The 27,407-nt window shown below is 44.4% G+C and overlaps 1 protein-coding gene across 1 annotated transcript in view; it reads right to left on the reverse strand.

Moving 5' to 3' along the window:
* The window catches only part of cpda (carboxypeptidase D, a), a 94,115-nt gene extending 69,767 nt beyond the window's left edge, over nt 1–24,348 (reverse strand). Inside the window, exons 1-2 of the mRNA XM_038814345.1 lie at nt 23,686–24,348; nt 20,873–21,130 (exon numbers count right to left, since the gene is read on the reverse strand). Coding sequence (XP_038670273.1) covers nt 20,873–21,130; nt 23,686–24,304 — 877 coding nt within the window. The 5' untranslated portion in view covers nt 24,305–24,348. The remainder of the gene's footprint in view (nt 1–20,872; nt 21,131–23,685) is intronic.
* Between the last annotated feature and the right edge of the window lie 3,059 nt (nt 24,349–27,407).

Raw genomic sequence — 27,407 nt, forward strand, 5'->3', positions numbered from 1 at the left:
AGAATTATAGTCATCCAAACCCTAACCACGTTATCTACAAAGCATAAAGGAAGTTTTATATATACAGCAATTTTCTTGTCACAACATATTTAGTCAACTATTCCCAAATATATTATATATTGGTCAATGGGAAACAAAATGTGACCTAAAAAAAAATCTGCTAAAAATATCTTTCTTCTATCCATTTGTGATTTGTTGTTCCTCCTTCTCAGGTGTCTCATGTTTTACACAATTTTGCAACAGGGTTTGGGTGAATGATCTGTTGCCAGGCTCATTGTACAGTCAATATATCACGATCAGTTAATAGCTGGCCAAGAAATTCTGCATTTGATTTTTCATCTGGTCTCTCACCCACACACTCCATCAGAAGGGATACAGAAGCATCTAGCTTCCACTGGAATGTTCCTCTTAAGGCCATGAGCAAAGTCTGGCAGGATAGGAATCAGATCTGAAAATGTTCTATTCTCCACCATTAAACAGTGACACAAACAACAATTATGCCTGCCTCTGACTTGTAAATTCTGTTGATATTATCAGGTCAACTGCTTTCTGCATTTCCTCTACACAGGCCTTTTGCGATTAGGTGCTGCACCATAATCATAAGCACAAGCTCATCACATTTGCCAAGATGTGACTGATGAAAATGCTGAAAGATTAAAATGTGATTTAAACATGCAATGATTTTTTTAAAAAATAATTTTTATTGGAATTTTTTGAAAAATATACATCAACAAAACAATAATAACAATAATAAACACCCCTCCGACACCCGTAACAACGCATATAACAACCCCCCCCCACCCCGATAAACAACAGAATAAATTAACAATAAGCAAATTAATTTAAACACTATCCCCCTAAACCCCCCCCCCCGGGTTGCTGCTGCTGCTGACCGAGTACCTTATCGTTGAGCCAGAAAGTCGAGGAAAGGCTGCCACCTCCTAAAGAACCCTTGTACCGATCCTCTCGGGGCGAACTTGACCCTCTCCAACTTAATGAATCCCGCCATGTCATTAATCCAGGTCTCCACACTCGGAGGTCTCGCATCTTTCCACTGCAGCAAGATCCTCCGCCGGGCTATTAGGGACGCAAAGGCCAACACATCGGCCTCTTTCACCTCCTGCACTCCCGGCTCCACCCCAATCCCAAATATCGCGAGTCCCCAGCCTGGCTTGACCCTGGATCCCACCACCCTCGACACCGTCCCCGCCACCCCCTTCCAGAACTCCTCCAGCGCCGGGCACGCCCAGAACATATGGGCATGGTTCACTGGACTCCCCGAACACCTGACACACCTATCTTCGCCCCCAAAGATCCTACTCATCCTAGATCCGGACATGTGGGCCCGGTGCAGCACCTTGAACTGGATGAGACTAAGCCTCGCACATGAAGAGGAGTTCACCCTCTCCAGGGCGTCCGCCCATGTCCCCCCCTCAATCTACTCCCCCAGCTCCACCTCCCACTTAGCCTTCAGCTCCTCTACCAACGCCTCCCCCACCTCCTGCATTACCTGATAGATGTCAGACACCTTCCCATCCCCGACCCACACCCCCGAAACCACCCTATTCCTTACCCCCCGCGGGGGCAGCAAAGGGAACCCCTCCACCTGTCGCCTAGCAAACGCCTTGACCTGAAAGTACCTGAACATATTCCCCGGGGGGAGCTCAAACTTCTCCTCCAGTTCACCAAGGCTCGCGAACCTCCTGTCAATAAACAGGTCTCCCAACTTCTTAATGCCCGACCTGTGCCACCCCAGGAACCCGCCATCCATGTTCCCTGGGACAAACCGGTGGTTCCCCCGCAGCGGGGCCTCCACCGAGCCCCCCACTTCCCCCCGTGTCGCCTCCACTGCCCGCAAATTTTGGGGGTGGCCGCCACCACCGGGCTCGTGGTGTACCTCGTTGGAGGGAGCGGCAACGGAGCCGTTACCAGTGCCTTCAGGCTCGTGCCTCCGCAGGACGCCATCTCCATCCTTTTCCATTACCAACTTGCGTACCATCAAGACATTAGCCACCCAATAGTACCCAGAGAGGTTGGGCAGCGCCAGCCCCCCTCTATCCCTGCCCCGCTCCTAAAAGACCCTCCTTACCCTCGGAGTCCCATGCGCCCAAACAAATCCCAGAATGCTGCTGTTCACCCTCCTAAAAAAGGCCCTCGGAATGAAAATGGGGAGGCACTGAAACAAAAACAAAAACCTCGGGAGCACCGTCATTTTAACGGACTGTACTCTACCCGCCAACGACAGCGGCAGCATGTCCCACCTTTTAAATTCCTCCTCCATCTGCTCCACCAACCTAGTAAAATTGAGCTTGTGCAGAGTTCCCCAGCTCCTGGCCACCTGAACCCCCAGGTATCTAAAACTCCTCACTGCCCTCTTACGACAAACAGCTCACTCTTGCCCAGGTTCAATTTATATCCCGAGAAACTCCCGAACTCAGCAAGAATCTCCATCACCTCCGGCAGTCCCCCCCCACCGGGTCTGCTACAAACAACAGCAAGTCGTCCGCATACAGCGACACTCGGTGCTCCTCCCCACCTCGCACCAAACCCCTCCACCTCCTCGACTCCCTGAGAGCCAAGGAAAGAGGCTCGATTGCTAGCGCAAAAAGTAAGGGGGACAGGGGGCACCCCTGCCTCGTCCCACGGTGGAGCCTGAAGTACTCGGACCTCCTCCCATTTGTCGCTACACTCGCCATCGGGGCCTCGTACAGCAACCTCACCCATTTAATAAACCCCACCCCAAACCCGAACCTCTTCAACACCTCCTACAAGTACCCCAACTCAACCCTGTCAAAGGCCTTCTCCGCATCCAATGCCACCACAATCTCCGCCTCTCCTTCTGCTGCCGGCATCATTATCACATTTAGCAGCCTTCGCACGTTAGTGTTCAGCTGCCTCCCCTTCACAAAACCTGTCTGATCTTCATATATCACCCCCGGCACACAGTCCTCTATTCTAGTGGCCAAGATCTTCGCCAGCAACTTGGCGTCTACATTCAGCAGTGAAATCGGCCTGTATGAACCGCACTGCAAGGGGTCCTTATCACGCTTCAGGATCAGGGAGATTAGTGCCCGAGACATCGTCGTGGGCAGAACACCCCTCCTCCCATGCCTTGTTAAAAGGTCCTGACCAACAGGGGGCCCAGCAGGTCCGCATATTTCTTATAAAATTCAACTGGGAACCCAACCGGTACCGGTGCCTTCCCCGACTGCATGTGGCCAATCCCACTGACCCCCCGCTCCTCCAACTCGATCGGCGCCCCCAGTCCCTCCACCTGCTCCTCCTGCACCCTTGGAAATCGGAGCCTGTCCAAAAAATTCTCCATTCACCCACCCACCGCCGGCGGCCCTGACCGGTACAGTTCCCTATAGAAGTCCCTAAAGACCTCATTGACCTCTGCCCCCTGCCGCACCACATTCCCATTTCTATCGTTCACTCCACCAATCTCTCTAGCTGCGTCCCGCTTACGCAGCTGGTGCGCCAGCATCCTGCTCGCCTTCTCTCCATACTCATAGACCGCTCCCTGCGCCTTCCTCCACTGTGTCTCCACCTTTCTGGTGGTCAATAAATCAAGCTTGGCCTGCAAGCTACGCCGTTCCCCCAGCAATCCCTCCTCCGAGGCCTCCGCGTACCTCATATCCACACAACAGCTCCTCCACCAGTCTCTCCCTCTCCCTGCTCTCCCTATGGGCTCGGATGGAGAACAGCTCCCCCCTAATCACTGCCTTCAGAGCCTCCCGCACCATCCCCACCTGGACCTCCTCAGTATCATTGACCGCAAGGTACCTCTCGATACATCCCCGAAACCTCCTACACACCTCATCAGCCAACAACCCCACGTCTAGACGCCAAAGCGGGCGCTGGTCCCGCGCCTCCCCCATCTCCAGATCCACCCAATGTGGAGCACGGTCCGAAATCGCGATAGCCGAATATTCGGCCTCCTCCACCCTCGGGACCAGTCCCCTGCTCAAAACAAAGAAATCAATGCGGGAATAAACCCTGTGCACATGGGAGAAAAAGGAGTACTCCTGAGCCCTCGGCCGCCCGAACCTCCAGGGATCCACTCCTCCCATCTGGTCCATAAACCCCCTCAATACCTTGGCCGCCGCTGGCCTCCTGTCTGTCCTTGAACTAGAACGATCCAGTAGGGGATCCAGCACCGTATTGAAGTTCCCCCCCCCCCCCCCCCCCCCCCATGATCAAGCCCCCCACCTCCAGGCCAGGAATGCGGCCCAACATACGCCTCATGAAACCAGCATCATCCCAATTTGGGGCGTACACATTAACCAACACCACCCTCTCCCCCTGCAGCTTACCACTCACCATCACATATCTGCCGCCACTATCAGCCACAACCTCAGATGCCTCAAACGCCACCCTCTTCCCCGCCAGGATCGCCACCCCCCCGGTTCTTCCGGCAGCCTTCCTGTCCTCCACCTTCTGTGAACTTCACCTCAACTAAATTCTCAAACTTTCTGCCTATATCTTATCCAAGTTCCACTCATCTCACACCTTTGCTGACCTGTATTGGGTCCTGGTCCCATCCCACTGCCAAAAAATATATAGCAAAATTCTTATGTTTGCTTTCAATTCCTGCAATACCGTGTCTATCTCTGGAATGTTCTGCCACTACAAAATGTCATAATTCTTCTCAATCTGGCCTCCTCATTCTTATTCCTAAAAGCAGACTTGTGCCATGGGTCAGATCAATGGATACAGTTTATCATATCCTCTTCCAAAAACCACCTTGTGGTGTGATGTTGGTGGCAAAATGATAGTCGAATTGCAGGGGTGTGAGAAAAAAAGACACAGGGCAGTGCTGCGAAAAGCAATCCTCATTTAACCCACAATTACCTGTGTGTTATGCTTAAATTATTTTGTAACATCAAAGTATTTGCACAGTTTGAAAATTACGCGAGTCTCTCTGGAATATTCAGCTGCTCACCTGTCTAATATTCAGCTGCTCACCTGCCCAAAATGTATTCCAAAATTTTACACCCCATGAGTAAACACGCTTTCAAATTACTTTAGGGGAGTAAGCAATGACGTAAACACATAATTTTGTGTGAACACAGTATGAACAGTAGCCATCTTAATTTACATTCAATAGCAATTTACAGGATTAACTTCAGGTGCTAGGAGAGCAAATGACACGTAACAATAAAGCTGTGTGCCATTCAACACAACCTCCTACAATTAACCTTACCATGTGCTGCTGAGTAATAACTGCTCCATCAGCCCTGCCTCCCAGCTGGTAAGCATGCTGCCTCGATCCAATGCCAACCATTCCCACCAAAGTAGTATCATCAAAAGACAGCTATAACTCAAATACACAAGTAACAACTGATCTTATTATGGAATCATAGAACAGATACAGCACAGCAGACCATTCAACCTATTGTGTCAGTGCCAGTTCTTCGCAAAGGCAACTCGGGTAGATCCACTCTCCCTGCCCTTTCCCCCCCGGGCCCGGTTTTCTCCGCATGTCAGCAGTGGGTTCAGATCAGGTTTAAAAACATCAAATTAAAATGACCCAACTGTGCTTCATGTTAAGGTTCATTTCACAATTTAGTTTTTCCCCCATGCTAACTTAACAATTGATACTCAAAACATTATTTTTTTTTTGGAAATGTGTAAATTTAGCAGAATATACCAGCTACCTGAATCTGCGGTGTGGAGAAACTGTGGTTCCATTCCATCTAAGTAACCACAACACCAAAGTACAACATGCCACATTCAATAAATTTCAAATACTCTTAACTGCAAAAATCAAGTTTATTATTATTATTTATTATAGCCATGGGGCCAAGCCTCGACAGTGGTTAATGGAGTTCTGCAAGCCCAACTCAATCAATCACGTGTAGTGGTATTACCCCCTGCCTACCAGTATTTTAGTAACTCTACTCCAATGAAAATTCAATTTGGATTTTCAATTAATAAAACGCATACACCAAATTATCTCACAGCACAGTCAGAACCATACATTTACTGCTGATAATGCAAAAGCAGCCGTTCCCGTCCAGAACTTCAGCTTTAAATACAGATCAAATCACATCCATTTTCACAACTACTTGAGTCATGGAGGGAAAAACAACAAAATAAGTGGAAATCAACATAATGCAAGTCTGGGCTGACTTTGGATATGTTATGACATGTAGAATCCTCTCCTTATGGTTGATTCAGAGTGCAGACCTTGCAGAGGAAGGCCACACCAAGCAAGAGATTTGATCCTTCAGTAAATTAAAAAGATTTCCGGCATCAACGCCTGTGGCGTTTCTCCAGTTTAGCAATAGTGTGTAGTTAAAGAGGCTTTTCATGTTTGCAAGAAATCGATTCTGCAGCAAACTAAAGTAAAACTGCAAATCTTTTCCTACAAGTCTCAAGAGAACTCTGAAGAAACTAAATTGAGTTTTGCGAATCTTTTAAAAACAAAATCAAAACAAATAGGTAATTGCTCTCAGTTCAGAAGGGGGATAGCTTGTAGGAATTTAGCTCCACTTCAAAACTGTCCTCAAAGGATATTATAAACTTGTACCAGTGTGCATTTCTAATTGATGCTTTGAAAAGTCATGGGACATTAGCTCAAGATGCTTAGTAAAGCAAATTAGTATTTTTGACATTTAATTACCACTCGCACCCAAAGCATTTTCTGGTTACAGCACGGAAAGATGTCATAGAGCAGGGGTGGGCAAACTTTTCCGTGCAAGGGCCACGTTCAGAAATTCACAATTTTAAAGGGCCGCATAGTATATTAAGTAAAATAATTACTTCACCCGGTTATGATTCTGGGCGCCTCATATAGAACATAGAACAGTACAGCACAGAACAGGCCCTTCGGCCCTCGACGTTGTGCCGAGCAATGATCACCCTACTCAAGTCAACGTATCCACCCTATACCAGTAAGTAACCCAACAGCCCCCCCCCCCCCCCCCCCCCCAACATTAACCTTAAAAAAAATCTTTTTAAAAAAAAACATTAAAAAAAACATTTTTTTTTTAAAAATGACTTGGTGGGCCGCATAAAGACCTTTGGCGGGCCGCATGCGGCCCGTGGGCCGTAGTTTGCCCACCCCTGTCATAGAGACTACTGAGCGCATAATGGAGGTAGTGGCCTCCATGCTGCTGTGGTTCCACCAAGAGTTATTGTCTTAGACCATAAGACAGAGGAGCAGACCATTCGGCCCATCAAGTCTGCTCCTCGAATCAACCATGGTTGATACGTTTCTCATCCCCATTCTCCTGTCTTCTCTTGATCCCTTTATAACTTGCTACATTCACATTGCTAGATCCACATTGACAATGTTCTAGATTTGCCACAAAAGGATGAAAATGTAACCATTTTAAGTTATCTGACCTTATGACTCTCCAACCAAGTTGGTAGGACAATGGGCGCAATTCAGCCATCACATTGCACCTGGCTCTGATCCCGCAAGAGCCCCAACTTGGATCGGACAGATTAAAAAACTTATCAAAGTTCAACCTTAAGAGTTTACAAATTAACAGTCAGATAACAATTTGAAGCAAGTGCTGCTTTAGCACCACTGGTCACTAAAAAAAACTATACAATCTGTATTTTTATAAACGTTTAACTGTGCGACTAGAATTCAAACCTTTTACAACTCCCAAGATCAAAATAGGTGCACAAACGTAACAATCCCTTGCCAGCACTTTAGAAAGAGCAACAATCTGATCTTGCAGCTAGGCAAGATTTATCATAATCTAGGAACTATCAAATTGTTCCAAAAGTGTATGCAATTCAAAACATCATCAGCACAATCATGCCAATAACCCTAAATAATAAGAACTTTCAACTTCGGGATATCTCTAAATGTGTCATGGCCACTTTTTGTACCGTTATCACCATGCAAACTTGAAACTCAATTTGTGTGCTGCATAATCTCACAAAAGGCTACATTTTACACCACCTAATGGTGGTAATGGTAAAAAGGAGCAAAAGAACATTGCAACCTACAACTTCCCCTCCAAGTCACACCATCGTAAATCTATAATCGCTATTCTTTGACAGCTGCTGAATCAAAATCCCGATTTCCCTCCCCCTCAGCATTAAAATGTACCTACACCACATGGGTTGCAATGGTTCAAGAAAGTGGCACAGCGCAGCTTCTCAAGGGAAATATATGTTGGCCTAGACAATGACACCCACATCCCATGAAAGAATAAAAACCTTCTCTAAGGCATTTTGGAGTTGGGCAGCAAAGTCTGGACTCAGCAGTAGCACTCACATTCCAGCAATAAAATCGTAAGATATAGGAGCAGAAGTAAGTAATTTGGCCCATCGAGTCTGCTCCGCCATTCAATGAGATCATGGTTGATCTAATACAGTTCTCAACTCCACTTTCCCACCTTATCTCCATAACTCTTGATTCCCCAACTGATTAAATATCTGTCTATCTCAGCCATGGACATACTTAAATGACCCAGCCTCCACAGCTCTCTGCGGTAAAGAGTTCCACAAATTAATTGTCCTCGATACCATGACCCTGCAAGCTTGCATACTTAGCCCCCTACTATACTCCCTATTCTGCATGGCAAAATTTAGGTCCAGCTACATCTACAAGTTTGCTGATGACTCATCGGATCTCAAACAACGATGAGTCGAATATAGTAGGGAGATAGAGAACCTAGTAGAGAGGTGTAACTATAACAATCTCTCCATCAATGTCAGCAAAACTAAAGAGCTGGTCACTGACTTCAGGAAGCAAAGTACTGTACTGTCTGCATCAACAGGGCGGAGGTGGAAATGGTTGACAGCTTCAGATTCCTAGGTGTAAACATCACCAATCTGTCTCGGTCCACCCATATCGACGCTATGACTAAGAAAGTACAACAGCGCCTATACTTCCTCAGGAAACTAAGGAAATTTGGCATGTCCACAATGACTCTTACCAACTTTCACAGGTGCACCACAGAAATCATTCTATCTGGCTGCACCACAGCCTGGCATGGCAACTGCTCCACCCAAGACCGCAAGAAGCTCCAGAGTCGTGAACACCGCCCAGTCCATCACACAAAATGGCTTCCCATCCATTGACTCGGTCTACACCTTCTGCTGCCTTGGGAAAGCAGGCAGCATAATCAAAGACCCCTCCCACCCGGCTTACTCTATCTTCTAACTTGTTCCATCGGGCAGGAGATACAAAAGCCTGAGAATACGCACTAACAAATTCAAAAACAGCTTCTTCCCCTCTTATCAGACTCCTAAACGACCCTCCTATGGACTGATCTGATCTCTTCAGACATCTTCTCTACCAATTGGTACTACACCTGATGCCTGTGTCTATGTATATTATGCATTTTCTTTTCATGTACGGAATAATCTGTCTGAGCTTCATGCAGAACACCGCTTTTCACTGTACCTTGGTACACGTGACAATAAACAAATCCAATCAGAATTCCTCCTCATCTCCGTTTTAAATGTGAAACCCCTAACTCTATTGATTATGTTCTCAGGTCCTAGACTCTCTCACAATGGGAAACATCCTCTCAACATCTACCCTGTCAAGCACCCCTGAGAATCCTATGTGTCTCAATAAGGTCACACCTCATTCTTCTGAACTCCAATGAACGAGAAAAATAAGTTTTAGTGGCTTTGGTTAAGGTGCGCTTTAGAAGTCTAACATACATGAACTTCCAATAACTACACCATTAGTTTCAGTGCAAAAAACCCTGCTATGCTTCAGCTCATTAGCTGCTGCAACTCTAATCTATGCCGTTGTTACTTCTAGGTTTGACTACCCTCGTGTGCATTCCAGATTTTTAGTTTAGAGAGGCAATGTTTAGGGCCGAGGCAGCTGAAGGCATGGCAGTCACTCAGTTTAGAATGCCTTCTTCTTCACCCTGCCTTTATTCCTAGACAGTGAAAGTGAAACTTCTTTATGGGAGAACTGTAGGGGAAGAAACTAACTTCTTGCCACTCAGACGGAAGGAAGGATACATCATTAGGACTGCCAACTTATATACAAGTTAGTCAAAGGGAACTATGCCAGCAGTAAGGACATCTGATATTTCCGTCCTTTAGAAAACAAACATTGAACCTAGAGCAGTCACTGCACATAATCCAGAGAGTTCAAAGTTAGCAAGCAGAGGTTCAAAAAGGTGCCTTACCACCACCTGTGCCAGAATTAGGGAGGGGCAATAAATGCTGGTTTAACCAGTGACAGCCATACCATATGAAAGGATTTTTAAAAGATTTTAAACGTATGATTTTGTAAACATTCCACCATAACTATACATCCCAGAGTTTTAATTTGCAATTTTGAAATGGCATTGAGCATATTTGAGCACAAAATAATGCTAGAATCAGGGCAAAAGGTTATTGTAGCCCAATATATTTGTAATGAACTATTACAAATGGGACTCTAAGACTGCATGACCTGAATATTACAAATAAATGAACGACGAAGTATTCCGCTTCATTGTAATGCACCCATTAGAACATAAAAAATAGGAGTCAGCAATTCAGCTCTTCAAGAATAAGGGACAAAAGTTCTCTCATGCATTCTCCATGGCAATGTCTTAATCAGTCCACTTGCCAAGCAATCTCATGCAGTATAAATTGTTACTTCCTTTGACATTTGGTATTTTGTCTGTACCTGGTGAGTGCAAGAGGAAAGGCTTCGACAGCATGCCTCTTTTTCCAGCAAGAAATGATCTATGCTTCAGTTTTCTCTCTCCTTGTTTTGTATATGGGTTTACATTTGCTACCTTCCAATAAATGGGGGGCACATTCTAATCTGGGGAATTCTGGAAGATCAAAACCAATGCATTCTTTATTTCTGTAGTCACTTCTTTTAAAACCACAAGGATGGAGGCCATAGGTTCAGAACATTGTTATTTAAGTTCTTCATTTCCCCAGGCCCTAGGCTCCCCACTATTTTTGGTATCTACCAAGACAACAGATACAAAGCAGTGTTCCTTATCTCTGCCAATTCGTTATTCTCTATCAGAATTTCTCCCATCTCTACTAGAAAGGACCAATATTTGATTCCACTACTTTCTTCCTTTTAACTTACCTACAGAAGCATTGACTTTCTGTTAGTATGTCTCTTGCTTTTTTACTCACATGTTCTATTTTCTGCTTTAGTGACACTGATTGAAGAATAAATGTAGTGCAGTACATTAAGGAGAACCCCCTGCCCTTCTTCAAATAGTCCCAAGGAATCATTTAAATCCATCCGAGGGGGCAGACAGTTTAAAATCTCATTCAAAAGACAGCACCTTCAACAATAGAGGACTCCCATGTGTCGTGTTAGCATAGATTGACCCATTTACTGATTCTGGTAATAGAAACAGAAAATGCTGATCAGCATAACAGTCCAGAAAGCAGTAGAAGGGGGGGGGGGGGGGGGGGGGGGGGGGCAGGTTTGAACTTTGGTTGCAATCCCCTCATCACAATTTAAAAATGGAAGATGCTTACAATTCTGATCAAAAGATAGAGCATTAATTTGTTTTTCCCTAATAGGTGGTAACTGGATTGTCTATTTCCAGTTTCAGAAATTACAGCAACCTCACACAGGCACTTCTCAGAAGTCTATCAAGAATGCTGCCCAAGCACAAAATATTCAAATCATTTATTTTACTTGAACAGGATATCCTGAAACTCGTGCTTATTGTAAATAAAGTTGGTCAACTTGTCTCCCAAGTCTTTTATCCTTCATCAACAACGGACCCTTTTAACTTTGATAATGTTTGTTCTCAGGTTCTTAGTAAAGCTCATTACATACTAAATTACATCGTTTACAGTATTATCACTGGGTTCCTGAAAGTTAACTATTCACTCAAAGAGAATGGAATGTATCTTTCAATATAATCTGCTACAATTACTGACAGGAAGGTAGATTGGAGGGGGTAAAGATGGACAGTTCCTGTGACACCCTCAGAAGCACTTTACAGCTATGGGCTCTTTGGAGTTGTAGCCAAACAGTGGTTATAAAATGTTGTGGGAGTGGAAAGAGATGAATTCACGCAAAACATAAAATTTTCAAAAGTTAAAAAATACAGCTTTGGCTCCTGGAGGTTGGAACAGGTACAGCAAGTTCTTTTACAGTCCTCAGATTGTAAAGGAATGCAATCAGAAACGCTACTGAAATGACCTTTTCCCCCCCCAAATGTAATGGACATAGAAAGTGTCCTGTATATTCCAAATCACCAACTCCCGATAATTCACAGCTGCTATCTTTCATCTCTTGGTTACCCTTTCCAAGTACATCAAGGCAAACCACAGTAACAGGATGTACAACAATTCTGAGTCAGACCCATGATGCAAGCAAGTTACATCTTAGATTACGCAAGCTTTAAAAGGATACTTAATAATTTCACTAATCTGCTAGGCACAGTTTAAGATTAGCCTACGGTATTTCTCCATGTTAGGGCATTAGTTACGAACTGAAATACAAAACTCAAAAGTCCTATAATATATATATTTTTAAATTAACAACCTCTCTAGTAATATTCTCAGAGATCATGGTTTTCCTTAACAATTGTGTGCACTCCACATGTAATGAAATTGGTGAAGTTTCTTTGACAGAACAGAGAGGTTAGTTGAACATGCCTGACCTCATTCCATGTGGGTTACTGTCAAATATATGTGTTCCATTAATACGTGCGCACATTGGGAAACTACCTACAATGGCAGATATGAAATGCGATTTTTTTTTTCTTGCTAATTTCTTCTGATCTCGAGAACATTCTTCTACTTTCATAGACAGTAAGTGCCCTTTGATACCTTGCCTGTTCTACAATGATTGCTGATAGGCCATATGACCATATCGTCCTCATCCAACAAGACACACACCTTAAAGCAAAGGTCAAAGGATAACCATTAGGACTGGCTAGCCCCAAGCCAGTCGTGCTCAGATCAGTTGTAATGGACCTCCTGTTTTTCCAGCAGCAGATGGCAAACTCACGCCAGAATCTATTCTTGGTCCATATGTTTTTACCAGCTGAGCCATCAGAAATTGAAAATTTGACTTCGAGTGGAACTAAGCATTCAGTCCCTATTCCAAATACTATGGAAATTTGGTCAATAAGCGGGTAGCATTCCCCAGTTTGATCATCAGGCATTCAGAGCACATTCCTTCTACCGACACCAAAAAAAAGTGGGCAGGTTGAAAAGCACACACTATCTGGGATTGTCCCCATAATTCAAAATATTTAGAGAAAGTCCAAAAATGTGCAAATTAGGTAGCTTAGCCATGCTAAATAGCCCCTTAAATGTCCAAAAGGTTAGGTGGGGGTGCTCCTTTGAAGAGTTGGTACAGACTAGATGGGTTGAATGGCCTCCTTCTGCACTATAGGAATTCTATGAAAACTGATGCCTATTTATAATAAACCATGTACATTGTATTTGGTGAATGTAATATTACAATTGCTTGCCTGATTATGGAGTGATATCAAGAAAAAAAGAAAATTATGCAGATAGCAACCCTCTGTTTCCATTTGTAGCACTGCAACAAAATACCAATAGTATTTTACAGGGATAATGTCACCATTTCCGGTGTGAATTACATTACTCACTCATTACTGGGTGCCTTCATTTAAATTAAAAGGAATCTTTCTCAGTTACTATTTTAGTTGCTTATGCACAGTGTTAAATTCGCAAGAGCAACATATGTTTCTGATAGAGGTCCGCAAGGCAGACTGGAATCAGAAGTAAATATGCCAGCATTCAACAAGACCCAGGCAAAACGATACAAGTTGCAGACCAGAACCCCCCCCCACCCCCGACCCCAACATCTCCCTTCCTCCATGTCACATATTAACATAGGGGGAAGTACGCTCTCAACTGCAATGCTTTAGTACCTCACCCTATAGAAATCCGAACATAAGCAATAGGTTGCAGTGGAAGGCTTTACTCGATGCAATAATATCCATGTAAATGTATTTTTTAAGCAAGGGTCACGGGATAGCTATTAGATGGAAAAACTCTTAAATCATCACCACCACCCTAGCTCCCAGGCAAAGGGTGCTGAAGCCAGCTGTACTGCTGATGTCAGCCTGTGACTAAACTATTATGGGAGAGATCAAGAATCACCCCCAAAATCCTTTTATGGGAGAGATCAAGAATCAATCCCAAAATCCTTCTCGACCAGGCCAGTAACACAGTGCTTCATTTATTTGATCAATCAGGAAATGAAATGAAAATTAGTCTAGAACACTTCAAAATTCCCATGAAACTTAGAAAAATGTACATACAAACAATGCTACTTCCCTTCATGGTGTTTCCTTCCCTCTTTAAAAATAAGTCTTTGCAATGAGACACACTGCGTGCCTTACTGAAGCAAGCAATATTTTAATCTTTTAACACATATTAGATGGGGCTGGTTTAGCACGGTGGGCTAAAGAGCTGACTAATAGTGCAGGACAAGGCCAGCAGCGCGGGTTCAATTCCCGTACCGGCCTCCCGGAATGTGGCGAGTCGGGGCTTTTCACAATAACTTCATTGAAGCCTACTTGTGACAATAAGCAATTATTATTATTAACAACTGTGAAACCCAAAAATATTACATTTTATTACACAGCATGATTCAGCCACCGTATATCAGCATATTGAGACGCTTCACCCGAGTTACTGTTCGGTAGAGTTACAATGGAAGTTCAATAGAACACTCAGAGGAAAATGAAGTAGAAATGAAACAGTAGCCAAGCATTATTTTGTGGAGCACCGTGTTTAAAATACAGCATTGATGTTAGGATTTTAATCATTTAACTTTAATTTTTCTCAGTTCTTAGCTATATAGTAGATCTAGTGAATCATGGTTACCATATATTCTGACATTTTACAATAAATTGCTGATTGCATTATATGAGGCAGTTTGACCAGTGACGCTTGAATGTGGGAAGCTTGTCGATGACCCATATTTATATATGTATCCAATATGTTAATACAAACAATTGTGATAGTTCACCGGCCTGCTTTTCTGACTGGACAACCAAAAACATTTTCTCTTTGATTCTGCCTGATCTGTGGTTGTTGATCATTTTTTTACCCAAGAAAAAAATCCCCCAGAACAGTTGCCACTGCAGCTGCCCACTATTGAATAACTAAGTTATTGCTTTGCAAATAAAATTCAGGCTTGCTACACTTTGCTGCCTAGCCCTGATTACAGCCTTACTACACTTTACAAAACCATGGTTCAAGACAAAGAAGATCAGCAAACACTCTATAATAGCTGCTCTCCTGGTCCCGTTAATGGTAGTGGTAATGCAACTATTCCAGTGCCTCCAATTGATCGGTCTCTCCTGCTTGCACAGCCGCCTACAATGCACCGCACAAGTCTATCTTCGGTCCCTGCTCATCGCTTACAAGCCACTCTTTGACCCTCACCTGTCAGCACAGACGGGGTCAGCTGCCACTTTATGCTGATAACAACCAGCAGTACCCATTTTCTTTCTTTACTGATGCTCATGACCACACATGCAACTATTGTATACTGCAATCTGAATGAACCATGCCCACTCAATATGAACTAGATTTAGACTGTTTAAAATAATTTCACTTAGAACTTTTTGAGCAGACTTTTATCTCATCATTCTGAATTGCATATGAACCAGATCCCAGTATGAACTCAGCAGAATTGCCAAGAGCTAATCTGATCCAGTTCCTGATCTGCTGCATTTGAAAAAAAAATTCCTCCAAACGTTTGGCAACATGACTGCGGAAAATATGTAGGTCTCATGGAAATTAAGAAACTAAGCAATTTTTGAAGAGACATGTATCAAGAAAATATAAGTATATCATAACGTCAATGTGACAATTGCAGAGTTTGCGGCTGATAGTTCTGAATTGTAAAAAGAATGGCTAGAAGTATAAACCTTAATAGTTTAACACTCAAATACAGGAGGAAGCTCCCCAACTGTGAGGTGAACAGTGTGGAACATCAACCAGACATCGGCGGAAGAAAAAGAGTGCCCCCACGGCACAGAACCGCCCGCCGATCGGTGGGCCCCGATCGCACGGACCAGGTCATATCGCCCCCCCCCCCCCCCCCCAGGACCTGCTCGCGGCAGCACCAGATGTGCTCTGATTCCCGCCGGCGGGATTGGCCTGTCAGCGGCCCCTGCCCCCACCGATTCTCAGGTGGCGGAGAATTCCAGCCATGGCGGGGGCGGGATCCCCGGGGGGGGGGGGGGTCGGAGAATTCCGTCCCTGATGACTGATGTCTGTGTGGAGTTAGTGCGAGTTTCCTCTGGGTGCCCCGGTTTCCTCCCACAGTCCAAAGACGTGCAGGTTTGGTGGATTGGCCAGGTTCAATCGAGGGATTCAGAGAATTAGATGATTACTTGAATAGAAACAATGTGCAAGGGTACGGGGGGGAAAGGCCAGATAATGGCACCAAGACAATGCTCATTTGGACAGCTGGTGCAGACATGATGGGCCAAAGAGTCTCCTTCTGCACTGTAACAATTCTGTCATTCTGTGGAGATAACTGCATGATGCAAGATTCATTTTCAGATCTTACAATACACAAGTATTTTTTTATATAAAATCACTAAAGCAGTACCATTTAATGCTGATAAATATTTAAAAAGCACTCAAATTATTTTCTCCATTATGTTGGTCATTAAACCAAGTACCAGATATCTACCCTGGCTAGAAAATTCAATGGCTCAAATGTGCTAAAAATGCATCAAATTAAAATGCTTAAAGTGTCTTATTATTTCATCCACTAGTTGCAAACCATCAATTACTGTGCAGACTCTTCTTATTCCACCTCTATCTAATATGCATACCCAGTAATTTCACTAATTAGTAAGGAGGCATAAGCTGACACTGCGTACACAGAAAGCCTCTCTGCTTGCTTCAAACAAATTGCCAGGCTAATCTCTCAGGTACAGATTTACATCAGAAGGCAGGTGTACATTGTGCGATGCTCATACCATGATAATTTAGCCGGTCTTTAAAATTCTTCTAATACTATATTCAATCGTTTCTTCAATTATTTCAAAGTCTGCAAGTGCTCCCAGTACAAAAAGCTCTCATTTTTATCGCTTGTTCTGGTTGATTCTTTCAGGTGGTTATCATTTTCTAAAGTGTGAATCTCCCACTGGCTTGTGTTAGTCAGCGAACAGTTTAAAGAACAAAAAAATTAGCTGCAATTGGCAAAAACGTAGACAAAGTGGTATTCTGTTCACACCTCCATGCTTGTGCTTACAAAGTGAAGAATTATGTTTTCCCAATGACAGAGGTGGCAAAGTTAAAACAGACTTAAGCCCTAAAGCCCCAGGTTTGATTTCAAGTATGTGTGCACTTGGTTGACTTACCTCTGGCAGACAATCGAGACAATTGGGCTCAGTACCATTCGGTTAGGGTTGAGTGAATCACCAAGGATTTGTCAGCCCTACCCAATAGAACCTATGGGAAAATGCTAGCACATAAGCAAGAAGCACCTCTTGCGCCCTTTCACAATGGAGTGTTCTTGACTCATACTGATAATTTGCCCAGGTAACCAGAGGTCTAATCAATTTATATAAGAAGCCAATATCTACAGAAGAGAAAGCTTGCGCAAGTGCAGTTTAACTGGGAAGAGGAGTCGTGTAAAATTTTACTGCTTCAACATTCTGGATTACATGGTTTCAATGCTTAATTTTGAAGTATTGGCCATGCTCTCCAAACAGTTAAGCAATTAAGAGCCAGTTATTCGCAGGGAAGAAAACAAACAGTGGAAACGTTACCCACAATTATTTATGCGGGACGGGTACATTGGCCAAGATCTGCTAACCCTCTCACTTGGGAAACTAGTTAATGCGAACCCAAATAGGAGAAAGATGAAAATGATGCAAGTATCACAGAATAATACTGTAGAAGAAGCCCTTCAAGTCTGCACCGATGCATGAAAAATACCTCACCTGCCTACCTAATCCCATTTGGCAGCACTTCGCCCGTAGGCTTGAATGTTATGACATGTCAAGTGCCCATCCAGGTACTTTTTAAAAATAAATTTAGGGAGTACCCAATATATTTTTCCCAATTAAGGCGCAATTTAGTGTGGTCAATTCACCTAGCCTGCACATCTTTGGATTGTGAAGACGAAACCCACGCAAACATGGGGAGAATGTGCAAACTCCACATGGGCAGTGACCCAGAAACGGGATCGAACTGGGACCTCAGCACGGTGATCCAGGTACTTTTTAAAGGATGTGAGGCAAACCATCTCTACCACCCTCCCAGGCGGTGCATTCCAGACAGTCACCACCTTCTGGGTAAAAAAAAGCATTTCCGCAAATCCCCCTGCCTCTCACTTTGAACTTGTGTCCCCTCGTGACTGACTCTTCAACTACTGCTGCTCTCTATCCACTGTCCATGCCCCTCAATCTTGTACACCTCGATCAGGTCGCCCCTCAAGTCTTCTCTCCACCAGCGAAAACAATCCAAGCCTATCCAACCTCTCGTCATAACTTAAATGTTCAATCCCATCCCGGCAACAAACTGGTGAATCGCTTCTGTACCCCCTCCAATACAATCACATCCTTCCTATAACGTGGTGACCAGAATTGCACACAGAACACCAGCCATGACCTCACCAAAGTTCTCTCTCGTAACCCAAGTAGCGCAGCATTTGCCTGCTTTTTTCCTTTCACGCCTCCACACCCACAAAAAAAAAATTCTGCGCAATGCAGCACAATTCAAATTGAGGTTTGATGATCAAGAAATTCAGTAGTCTTAAAACCAGGTGAGAAGTACAGTCCTGAAATCGCTTCCAGGTTTGGGAGTTTTACACAATGGCTAGCACAGGACACATGACTTCACAAAACTATTTCCATTTCACATAAAAGCTGAACAGTATAGGTTTACTGTTTAGCCAATTATCTTCTATTTTCTCACAAGAGAAAAATTCAGCCTAGAGAACATTCCCCTGACAATTATTGCCAATTAAAGCTGTTTATGCAGACAAGATATTTTTTTCATGCCATGATGTCACTTCTGTAATTGGCAGTAAATTTTCCTTTTATTTCTATTTTCCATCCTATATTTCGCTGAAAAGTTCATTTCAAGTATAAACTGAAAAAGTGTATTAACTGATGCTGCTGCAACATGCTCCGAGCAATCAGCGGAGGAGGGAGATCGTCAGCACCTGCCCGAGTCAAATGAAGTCCAGCTAGAGGCTAGGATACAGAGAAACGCCATGGCAATGCAAATTATTTAGGAGTCAGCACTGAGTGAGAATAATAGAGCTCAGGGAAAAGGGACTGGAACAAATTTTCCAGTTCAGATTCCCGAATTCGAAGCTTCCCACTGATGGAAGAAAGAAGAGAGAATCACTAGTGAGAATCAGTACATTTCAGGAGGCCGTTCAGCCCTTCGTGTCTGCAGACATCCTCCGAAAGAACGCTCTACCTCGGCCAATTGCCCAGCCCACCCCACCTTTTCTATAACAGCCATGGTAGCACAGTGGTTAGCACTGTTGCTTCACAGCGCCAGGGTCCCAGGTTTGATTGGGTCACTGTCTATGAGGAGTTTGCGCATTCTCCCCGTGTCTGCGTGGGTTTCCTCCCACAAGTCCCAAAACACATGATTGTCCGGTGAAATGGACATTCTGAATTCTCCCGGTGTACTGGAACAGGCGCTGGAGTGTGGCAATTAGGGGATTTCCACAGTAACTTCATTGCAGTTAATGTAAACCTACTTGTGACACTAATAAAGATCATAATAAAGATTGTATAACCTAACTTGCAGATTCCTGACACTAAGGGAAAATATAGCATGTCCGAACCTGCACATCTTTGCACTGTTGGAGGGAACCCGAGTGTCCGGAGGGAACCCACGCAGACAGGGGAGAAAGTGCAAACTCCACACAGTCACCCAGGTCGGAACCTGGGTCCCTGGCTCCATGTGTCAGCAGTGCCTTCCAGATGGAAAAGATAGTTTGACCATCAAGAAATCTCTCTGACATCAAATGCAATCTCCTAATACAGGAAAGAATCCATAATTTTGACAATGAATAATTTTTTTTTAAAACAGGAGCCTGCACGAGACTTAACTGCCACCAGTTTTTACATTTTTTCTGTAATCTTTATTGTCACAAGGAGGCTGACATTAACACTGCAATGAAGTTACTGTGAAAAGCCCTTAGTCGTCACATTCCGAGTGCCTGTTCGGGTACATGGAGGGAGAATTCAGAATGTCCAAATCACCCAACAGGCATATCTTTCAGACTTGTGGGAGGAAACATGAGCACCCGGAGGAAACCCACGCAGACACAGGGAGAACGTGCAGGCTCCGCACAGACAGTGACCCAAACCTGGAATTGATACATCTTCGAATCAAACATAACACAAGAAAATGCTGTGACACTCACCCTGATGCTTTCTTAACTCAGAATGAATATCACTGAACGTGGACTAGTTAGGTTGAGAGTGATAGCTGTTTGTGCAACCACAAGTGTATCACAACCAGCTCCAAATCCTGACATTTACACACATGCTGGAAAGGAAGTCAGTGGGTAGAGAGGAGCACAAAATTGGTGGTTTTCCCCTCACACTACAGAGACCAGAGTCTACCTTATCTTTGTGGTTCAGCACAAGAGTACATTTATCCATGGAGCCCTTCGGCAACGGACTTTGAATATTCTCTTGCCACACTGTCTCTCATGACCTATACTAACAGACAGTGAACACCATCACGGTTAGCAAACCAGAAAAGGGCACTGTAAGTGCAGCAACTATGACATAGTTATTGAAATTCTGGCCAGTAATAAGTCGGTGAACATTTTAGAGCTGGACGTATCTGTGCTTGAGTGAACTAGTACTTTTTCCTTTTCTGCAACTACAAGTTTACCTGAATCAAATTGACGCAGTGAAGTGCATTTGTTTAAAAGGAAATGGTTTCTGTTGCATGTCAATGTTGAACTTACCCCTCACATCATACCACTTGGCTCCATTTGTGATCCCATCCTCAAAGATTTCGTCGGAAGAGTCGTTGCTACAATTTGGCTTGCCAATTTTCATCACCGGGTGCTTGGAAGCGTAGCTTTTTGCCAGGTATTTAAAAACCTCATCATCAGGGCACTTACTGTAGTACCCTGCTGATGTGTGAGTTCTTGAATCATCATAAGGATAACTGGCAACAACAGATCCACCGTGGAGATTCCCAGAAGCCACAAACTTGTTTTCTTTAGGAATGAGAAATGATAAAACAGTATTAGAAAATGTAAAAATTATATAGTGATTTTTGTTTTAAATTATGTGCATTTCTTAAGAGATTAAGTCAATTACATTGCACATGAGGGAGTTCAAAATGTAATGGCTAACTTTGGCTGACCTTTGCAGCTGGATAGCCCCAGCTCCAAGGGTGTTACTGGTCAGGACTGTTCTTTGCCTTCAGCCAAGCAAGTTCCTTTTTCAGATTTTCTTTTTGGACGTACTACCTTCTTTGTATCCATTTGCTTTTCGTTTCCACAACTCTCAAGTCTGTTGTGTTTCTACTTGCCTTTGCATTAGCTCAGCTTTTTCCCTTAGTTTGATACAGTTACCTCATTAACCCTGGTTGCTTTGTTGCACAAGTGGAGCTTTTTCCATCTTGTACTGTTTCACCTTGAACAGCTAATCCAGAAGAGTCATGTTGATCCAGAACGAGTCAAGATACTTGTATATCCACAATGAACAGCAATAATGTTGTAGTTTTATTTCTTTGTAGGCAGCAACCATCTCCTCTTCACAGATAAATTAGCAGTATACTTCAATCCCTATTTTACTACTTCAGATATATTTCTAGTTTTGCCTCTTCTATAATCTACATATGTTACACACATTTACAACTATTCAACTGAGTCTTTTGTTTAACTATGCTTGCATTTACAATATTCCCACAATCTACTTCCAAGATTTCCATACTTTGCAAGACTAAAGGCATGCAGACAGCTGTAATATAAAATTTCAGCCAGGAGTCCCGAGTCTAGGCGGTCTGGATTTGGTTACTCTTCAGAGAGTCCATTCCAAGACACAGTCGTATGCCTCCAGAATATACTCTCACCCACTGCTGCTGAACTTTAATCCGTGTTTATATCTCAAGGCTGTTCAAGTGATTGCACCATGTTTGACACAATCCAGAATGTCATGGCCCCTGGCCACTATCGTACATACTGGTCAAGCTTGTCGCCATAGAGAAGCAACTTCAAAACCCTTCAAAAACTTGCATCACCATAAAGGAGCACTCCTAAACTATCATGTCTGCATTTTTTAATTCTTCTGACTCTGGGTTTCCTGCGCTTCAGCAGAGACTGACTTCCTGATTCCTAAACCTCATCTTCCAACATTCTCGCCAAAAAAAACAGCTTACTATCTCCTTCCTTGGCTTCACAAGGTTCAGAAAAAAAAACATTTGTCAACCCTTCCATGTTCAGAGTAATTTGGTACTGATGATTTATTTTGTGTGTGGGGGAGTGGAGGAGGAGAATGGAAAAGGTGATACACAATTAGAAATAAAAATAGGGTTTGACGATGCAGCATAAGAGGATAAACACAAACTTTTATCTGTGTACACCTGATGTGCTATTACATTTAATTAATTCTGTAGAAAATTATGAATGATATTTTGGAAAATTACATTTGTAGTTCACAACAGGTGGCATGGGCCCCATGTTAAAGGGTAATATGACTCCGGTATGATTTTTATTCAGTTTATGGCACTCAACATTCATTTATCATATTACTTTGTGTGCCTAAAAAAAAGGATCGGATTTCTAAAAGCTATAGTCCTTCGCGATTAAACCACCAGGTCGGTCACGCTATTGTCCCTGGTCAAAGAATTTGAGGATTAACAACATTTTACACAAGAGCTCGGACATCGACAGAAGTGGAATGTGACGATCCATTTACTACTCAGACCCATCCCAAAATCCGGATTAAAAGAAAACCATCGACGGGCGATTTGTTTCTGTGCAGCTGCCTAGTCTGCACGGTGAATTTTGCAGGATGCGGGAGCGTACTCAGAGTGCGGTGAAATCAGGGGGTATTTAATTTCAAAACAGAAGGTGACCCAGTTGGATGCCTGTCCCATTGGAGGAAATCTAAGCTTCCTGTTTGTTAACACTCGGGATGATGCGAGTCGGTGTCAATGTTTTACTCCTGTGTGAAGTGCCCAGGCTGTTAAAGGGGTGGGGGGCAGGAAAGAGTACAAGTTGTTGCAGTAAGTCCAGACCCCACCAAAAATGTGAGGGGAGGGTGCAAGTTGTTGCAATCCAGAACTCCCCCCCCAAAAATGGGGGGGGGGGGGGGGGGGGGAGGGGAAATTGTTGCAGTCCAGATCTCCCTCTCCCCAGATGAGAGGGGGTGCAAGTTGTTGCAATAAGTCCAGATCTCTCCCCACCCCCACAAAATGAGAAGGGAGGTGCAAGTTGTTGCAGTAAGTCCAGATCTCTCCCCACCCGCACAAAATAAGAGGGGAGGTGCAAGTTGTTGCCGTCCAGATCTTCCCCATCCCAAATGAGGGGGTGCAAGTAGTTGTAATAAGTCCAGATCTCTCCGCACCCTCACAAAATAAGAGGGGAGGTGCAAGTTGTTGCAGTAAGTCCAGATCTCTCTCTCCACCCCCCCCCCCCCCCCCCCCCGCGGAATGAGGGGGGTGCAAGTTGTTGAAGTCCAGACTTCCCCCCCCCCCCCCAAACAAATATAGATAGATAAGCAGTACAAGGGGGTTGTGGAGAGGATGGAATCCCCTCACAATTACCTTTAATCCACCTCTCCATCGCGACCACTTCAGGCACATCCTCGTCCTCCACCACCTCCTGCCCCGCCTCCGGCTCGAACTGATCAGAGAAACACCGGTTCAGGTCCTTGTCCCTGGCGTTGGACCTGCCGCCGTACTCGCCGGTGCAGTCGCCCTCCCTCGACCTCTCGAAGCCGTCGGGGTTCATGCTGGGCATGATGTAGACGTCGGTGCTATTGAGCAGCTGCTCGACCCGCTCGTCGCGCCCGTAGCCCTCCAGCAGGTACTGGATCAGGTAGACCAGCACCTGGCGGGACACCGTCTCGTCGCCGTGCATGTTGCCCACGTACTTGAACTTGGGCTTGCCCGGGCTGGGCCGGCCCGGCGTGGTGGAGATCTCCATGACCCAGAGCGAGCGGTTCTCCGTGCTCTGGCCGATGCTGAAGAGGCGGGCCAGGGAGCCGTGCGCGGCGGCCGCGGCCTGCAGCAGCTCGGTCAGCTCCCCGTAGTGGTAATAGCGGGACGTGTCCAGAGCCCCGGTGCTGCTGGCCGGCCACAGCGACAGGGCGCAGAACAAAGTCACTGCGGGCAGCCACCGAGCCCCGTCACACCAACCCCGCCGCCTGCCGCTCCTCGCCATCTTTCCCTTCCTCTCACTCTCTGGCCTGGAGTGAGTGAGCGGCCGGGCCGCCCACCCAACCGCCCCCTAACTGCCTGATTGACAGCCCCGCCGACCAATCGGCACCCGGCTGTCCGCGAGGACCCGGTTCCCATTCGCTGGTGGTGGGGATGGGGGCGGGGCAGCGTCACCCTGCGTCAGGTTCGGTTGCGCTCGAGGGGCGGTTACGACACGCGCGCGCGCCCTGCGGATTGGTTGCTTCCGCACCATATGCAGATTTATGCACGCATGCGTGTTCCCCTCACTCCCGCGCAGGTGCTTGAATTGCACCTTGGGGGGCGGGGCCTCGCATTCACCAGCCCGTTGTATCAGTTCCCAAACTAGGGACATCTGACTTGCCACAGTCCAAAGATGTGCAGGTTAGATGGTTTGCCCATGCTAAATTACCCCTTAGCAGGTTATAGAATCCCTACAGTGCTGAAGGGGGCCATTCGGCCCATCATGTCTGCACCAACCCTTTGAAAGAGCGCTTCATCCCAGTCCACTCCCCACCCTATCCCAATAACCCTGTAACCTAACCTACACTAAGGAGCAATTTTAGCAATTAGGGTTACGTGGGGTTACAGGGATAGGGCCTGGTTAGGGTGCTCTATCAGAGGGCAGGTGCAGACTCGATGAGCCGAATAGCCTTCTGGTGCACTGTAGGAGCTGTATGATTCTTTGATTTTGCTGTTCTTATGCCAAGGGAGGCGGTGTTAGCCGATTGCCTCAGTACATTCAGTTTGAGTTAAGCACTTGGTAAAACATTGATAGAAGGTGCTGAGAAATGTGTTGGAATATGATACTTTCTTGGCTATAGGACTAATCAGGTGGACTACAGGTCTTTCCTGGTCCTGCACATTCCAAAGTCCTTGTCCTATAAAGTCCTGACTAATTGTGCCAAATCGGAATATAGACATACATGCCAGCCTGGGAGACTGGCAAAAAAAAATGTCACTGTCACCAACAACTCACAAATTACACAAATGTAAGCCAGTGCTTTACACCCATTTTGGCCATTCAGGGAGAAGGCTATACAAGAACTGGTAATGTGCAATTAAGCCAGATTAATTATCTTGGAGTGAAGGAGCTTCTAGGAGAGAAGAGTGGATCTAAGACCAGTGGTTTGAACTTAAGTAAGAGCAGTTATGAAGCCACAAAGACAGACCTGACTAACTTGAACTGGGAAATTAGGTTAAGTAAGTCAGTAGAGATGAAGCATCAGACATTTAAGGAGACATTTCAGAATACTCAGAAAAGATATATTTCAGTGTGTAAGAAAGACTCTAATGGAAGGATGCTCCAGCTGTAGCTATCTAAGGAAGTTAAAGATAGTAGAAAAAACTGTATAATTTCTCAAACATGAGTGGCAGGTCAAAAGGTTGGACCAGGTCATAAAAAGTAGCGAAGAATGACTAAAAGATTAATTAGGAAAGAAAAATTAGAGAGCAATAAAAAACTAGCCAGAAACATGGAAACAGATAGCTAGTGTTTCCACAGATTTAAAACAAAAAAGGACAAAGTACACTGAGTGTTAGTCCTCTAGAGAGTGAATCTGGGGAATTAATAGTGGGAAATACGGATAAAAGAAAATTACTGCAGATGCTGAAATCTGAAACAAAAACAGAAAATACTGGACAATGTCAGCAGGTCTGACAGCATCTGTGGAGAGAGAAGGGAGCTAACGTTTTGAGTCTGGATGACTAATTGTCAGCTTTGACAAAGAGTCATCCATCCAGACTCGAAATGTTAGCTTCCTTCTCTCTCCACAGATGCTGTCAGACCTGCTGACATTGTCCAGTATTATCTGTGGGAAATAAGGAAATAGCAGATGAATCAAACAGATATTTTGCATCTGTATTCACTGTAGAGGATACATATAACATCCCAGAAATAAGTATAAATCAGAAGTGAAAGGGTGGATGGAACTTAAAACAAGTACCATCACTAGGGAAAGAATACTGAGAAAATTATTAGAACTAAAAGTTGACAAGTCTCCATGATAGGCAAAAAGTTGACAGATGCAGTATAATGTGGAAAATGTGAATTTGTCTACTTTGGCAGGGAAAAGAAAAAAGCAGCAAATCATTTAAATGGAGAGAGATTACAGAACCCTGAGGTACATAAAGTGTCTGGTACATGGATAACAGAATCTTAGTATGCAGGTCTGGCAAGTGATGAGCAAGACAAATGGAACATTGTCATTTATTGCAAGGGGAATGGAATATAAAAGTAGAAATACTTTGCTACAGTTGTACAGGGCAATGGTGAGACCACATCTTGAGTACAGTGTACAGGTTTGGTCTCATAGAACATAGAAAATATGTTGTGCCAAACTTTTGTCCTAGATTAAGAACAAATTAATCTACACCCCATCATTCTACCGTAATTCATGTACCTATCCAATAGCCACTTGAAGGTCCCTAATGTTTCCGACTCAATTACTTCCACAGGCAGTGCATTCCATGCCCCACTACTTAAGTAAGCAAATAAATGTTTTTGAACTGTGATGGGCAACCTAGGCTAGTGAGTGGGCTGTATGAGTGGCCCTCCTTCATCTCAGTGGGCCGCAAGGTTGAAATCAGGCTTGTTCACTAACCATGACCCCATGAATAAGATTAAACACATTTAAGACATACTGAATATTTCATAGTGAGTTACAGAAAATGTTTAATCATTTATATATTAACAGAATTATCTTTAACTTCAAATGATAAAAAAAATAAATATTTGTTCTTTTGATGGAGAGGCAGTGCATGGCTCTCATAGTCAATGCTGTGAGCAATCAGAACTCACCTAATCTTACTTGTCCTTGCTTTACATGCGTCTCACTTCAGTAAGGTAAGAAAAAAAGTAACACAGATGGAAATCAGCGGAGTGTGGCAATCTTGCGCTTGCGTCAACAGAATGCCCCATGGGCTGCACTTAGAAACTAGATAGGCCGCATGTAGCCCCCAGCACTGCACTAGAAGCAGTTCAGAGAAGGTTCATTTGACTAATATCTGGGATCTGGGTGTAATGAGAGGAATAGTTAGAAAGGCTGGGCCTATATCCACTGGAGTTTAGAAGAATAAGGCACAATCTT

This window comes from Scyliorhinus canicula, chromosome 12 (assembly GCF_902713615.1).
Source record: "Scyliorhinus canicula chromosome 12, sScyCan1.1, whole genome shotgun sequence".
Taxonomy (NCBI): domain Eukaryota; kingdom Metazoa; phylum Chordata; class Chondrichthyes; order Carcharhiniformes; family Scyliorhinidae; genus Scyliorhinus; species Scyliorhinus canicula.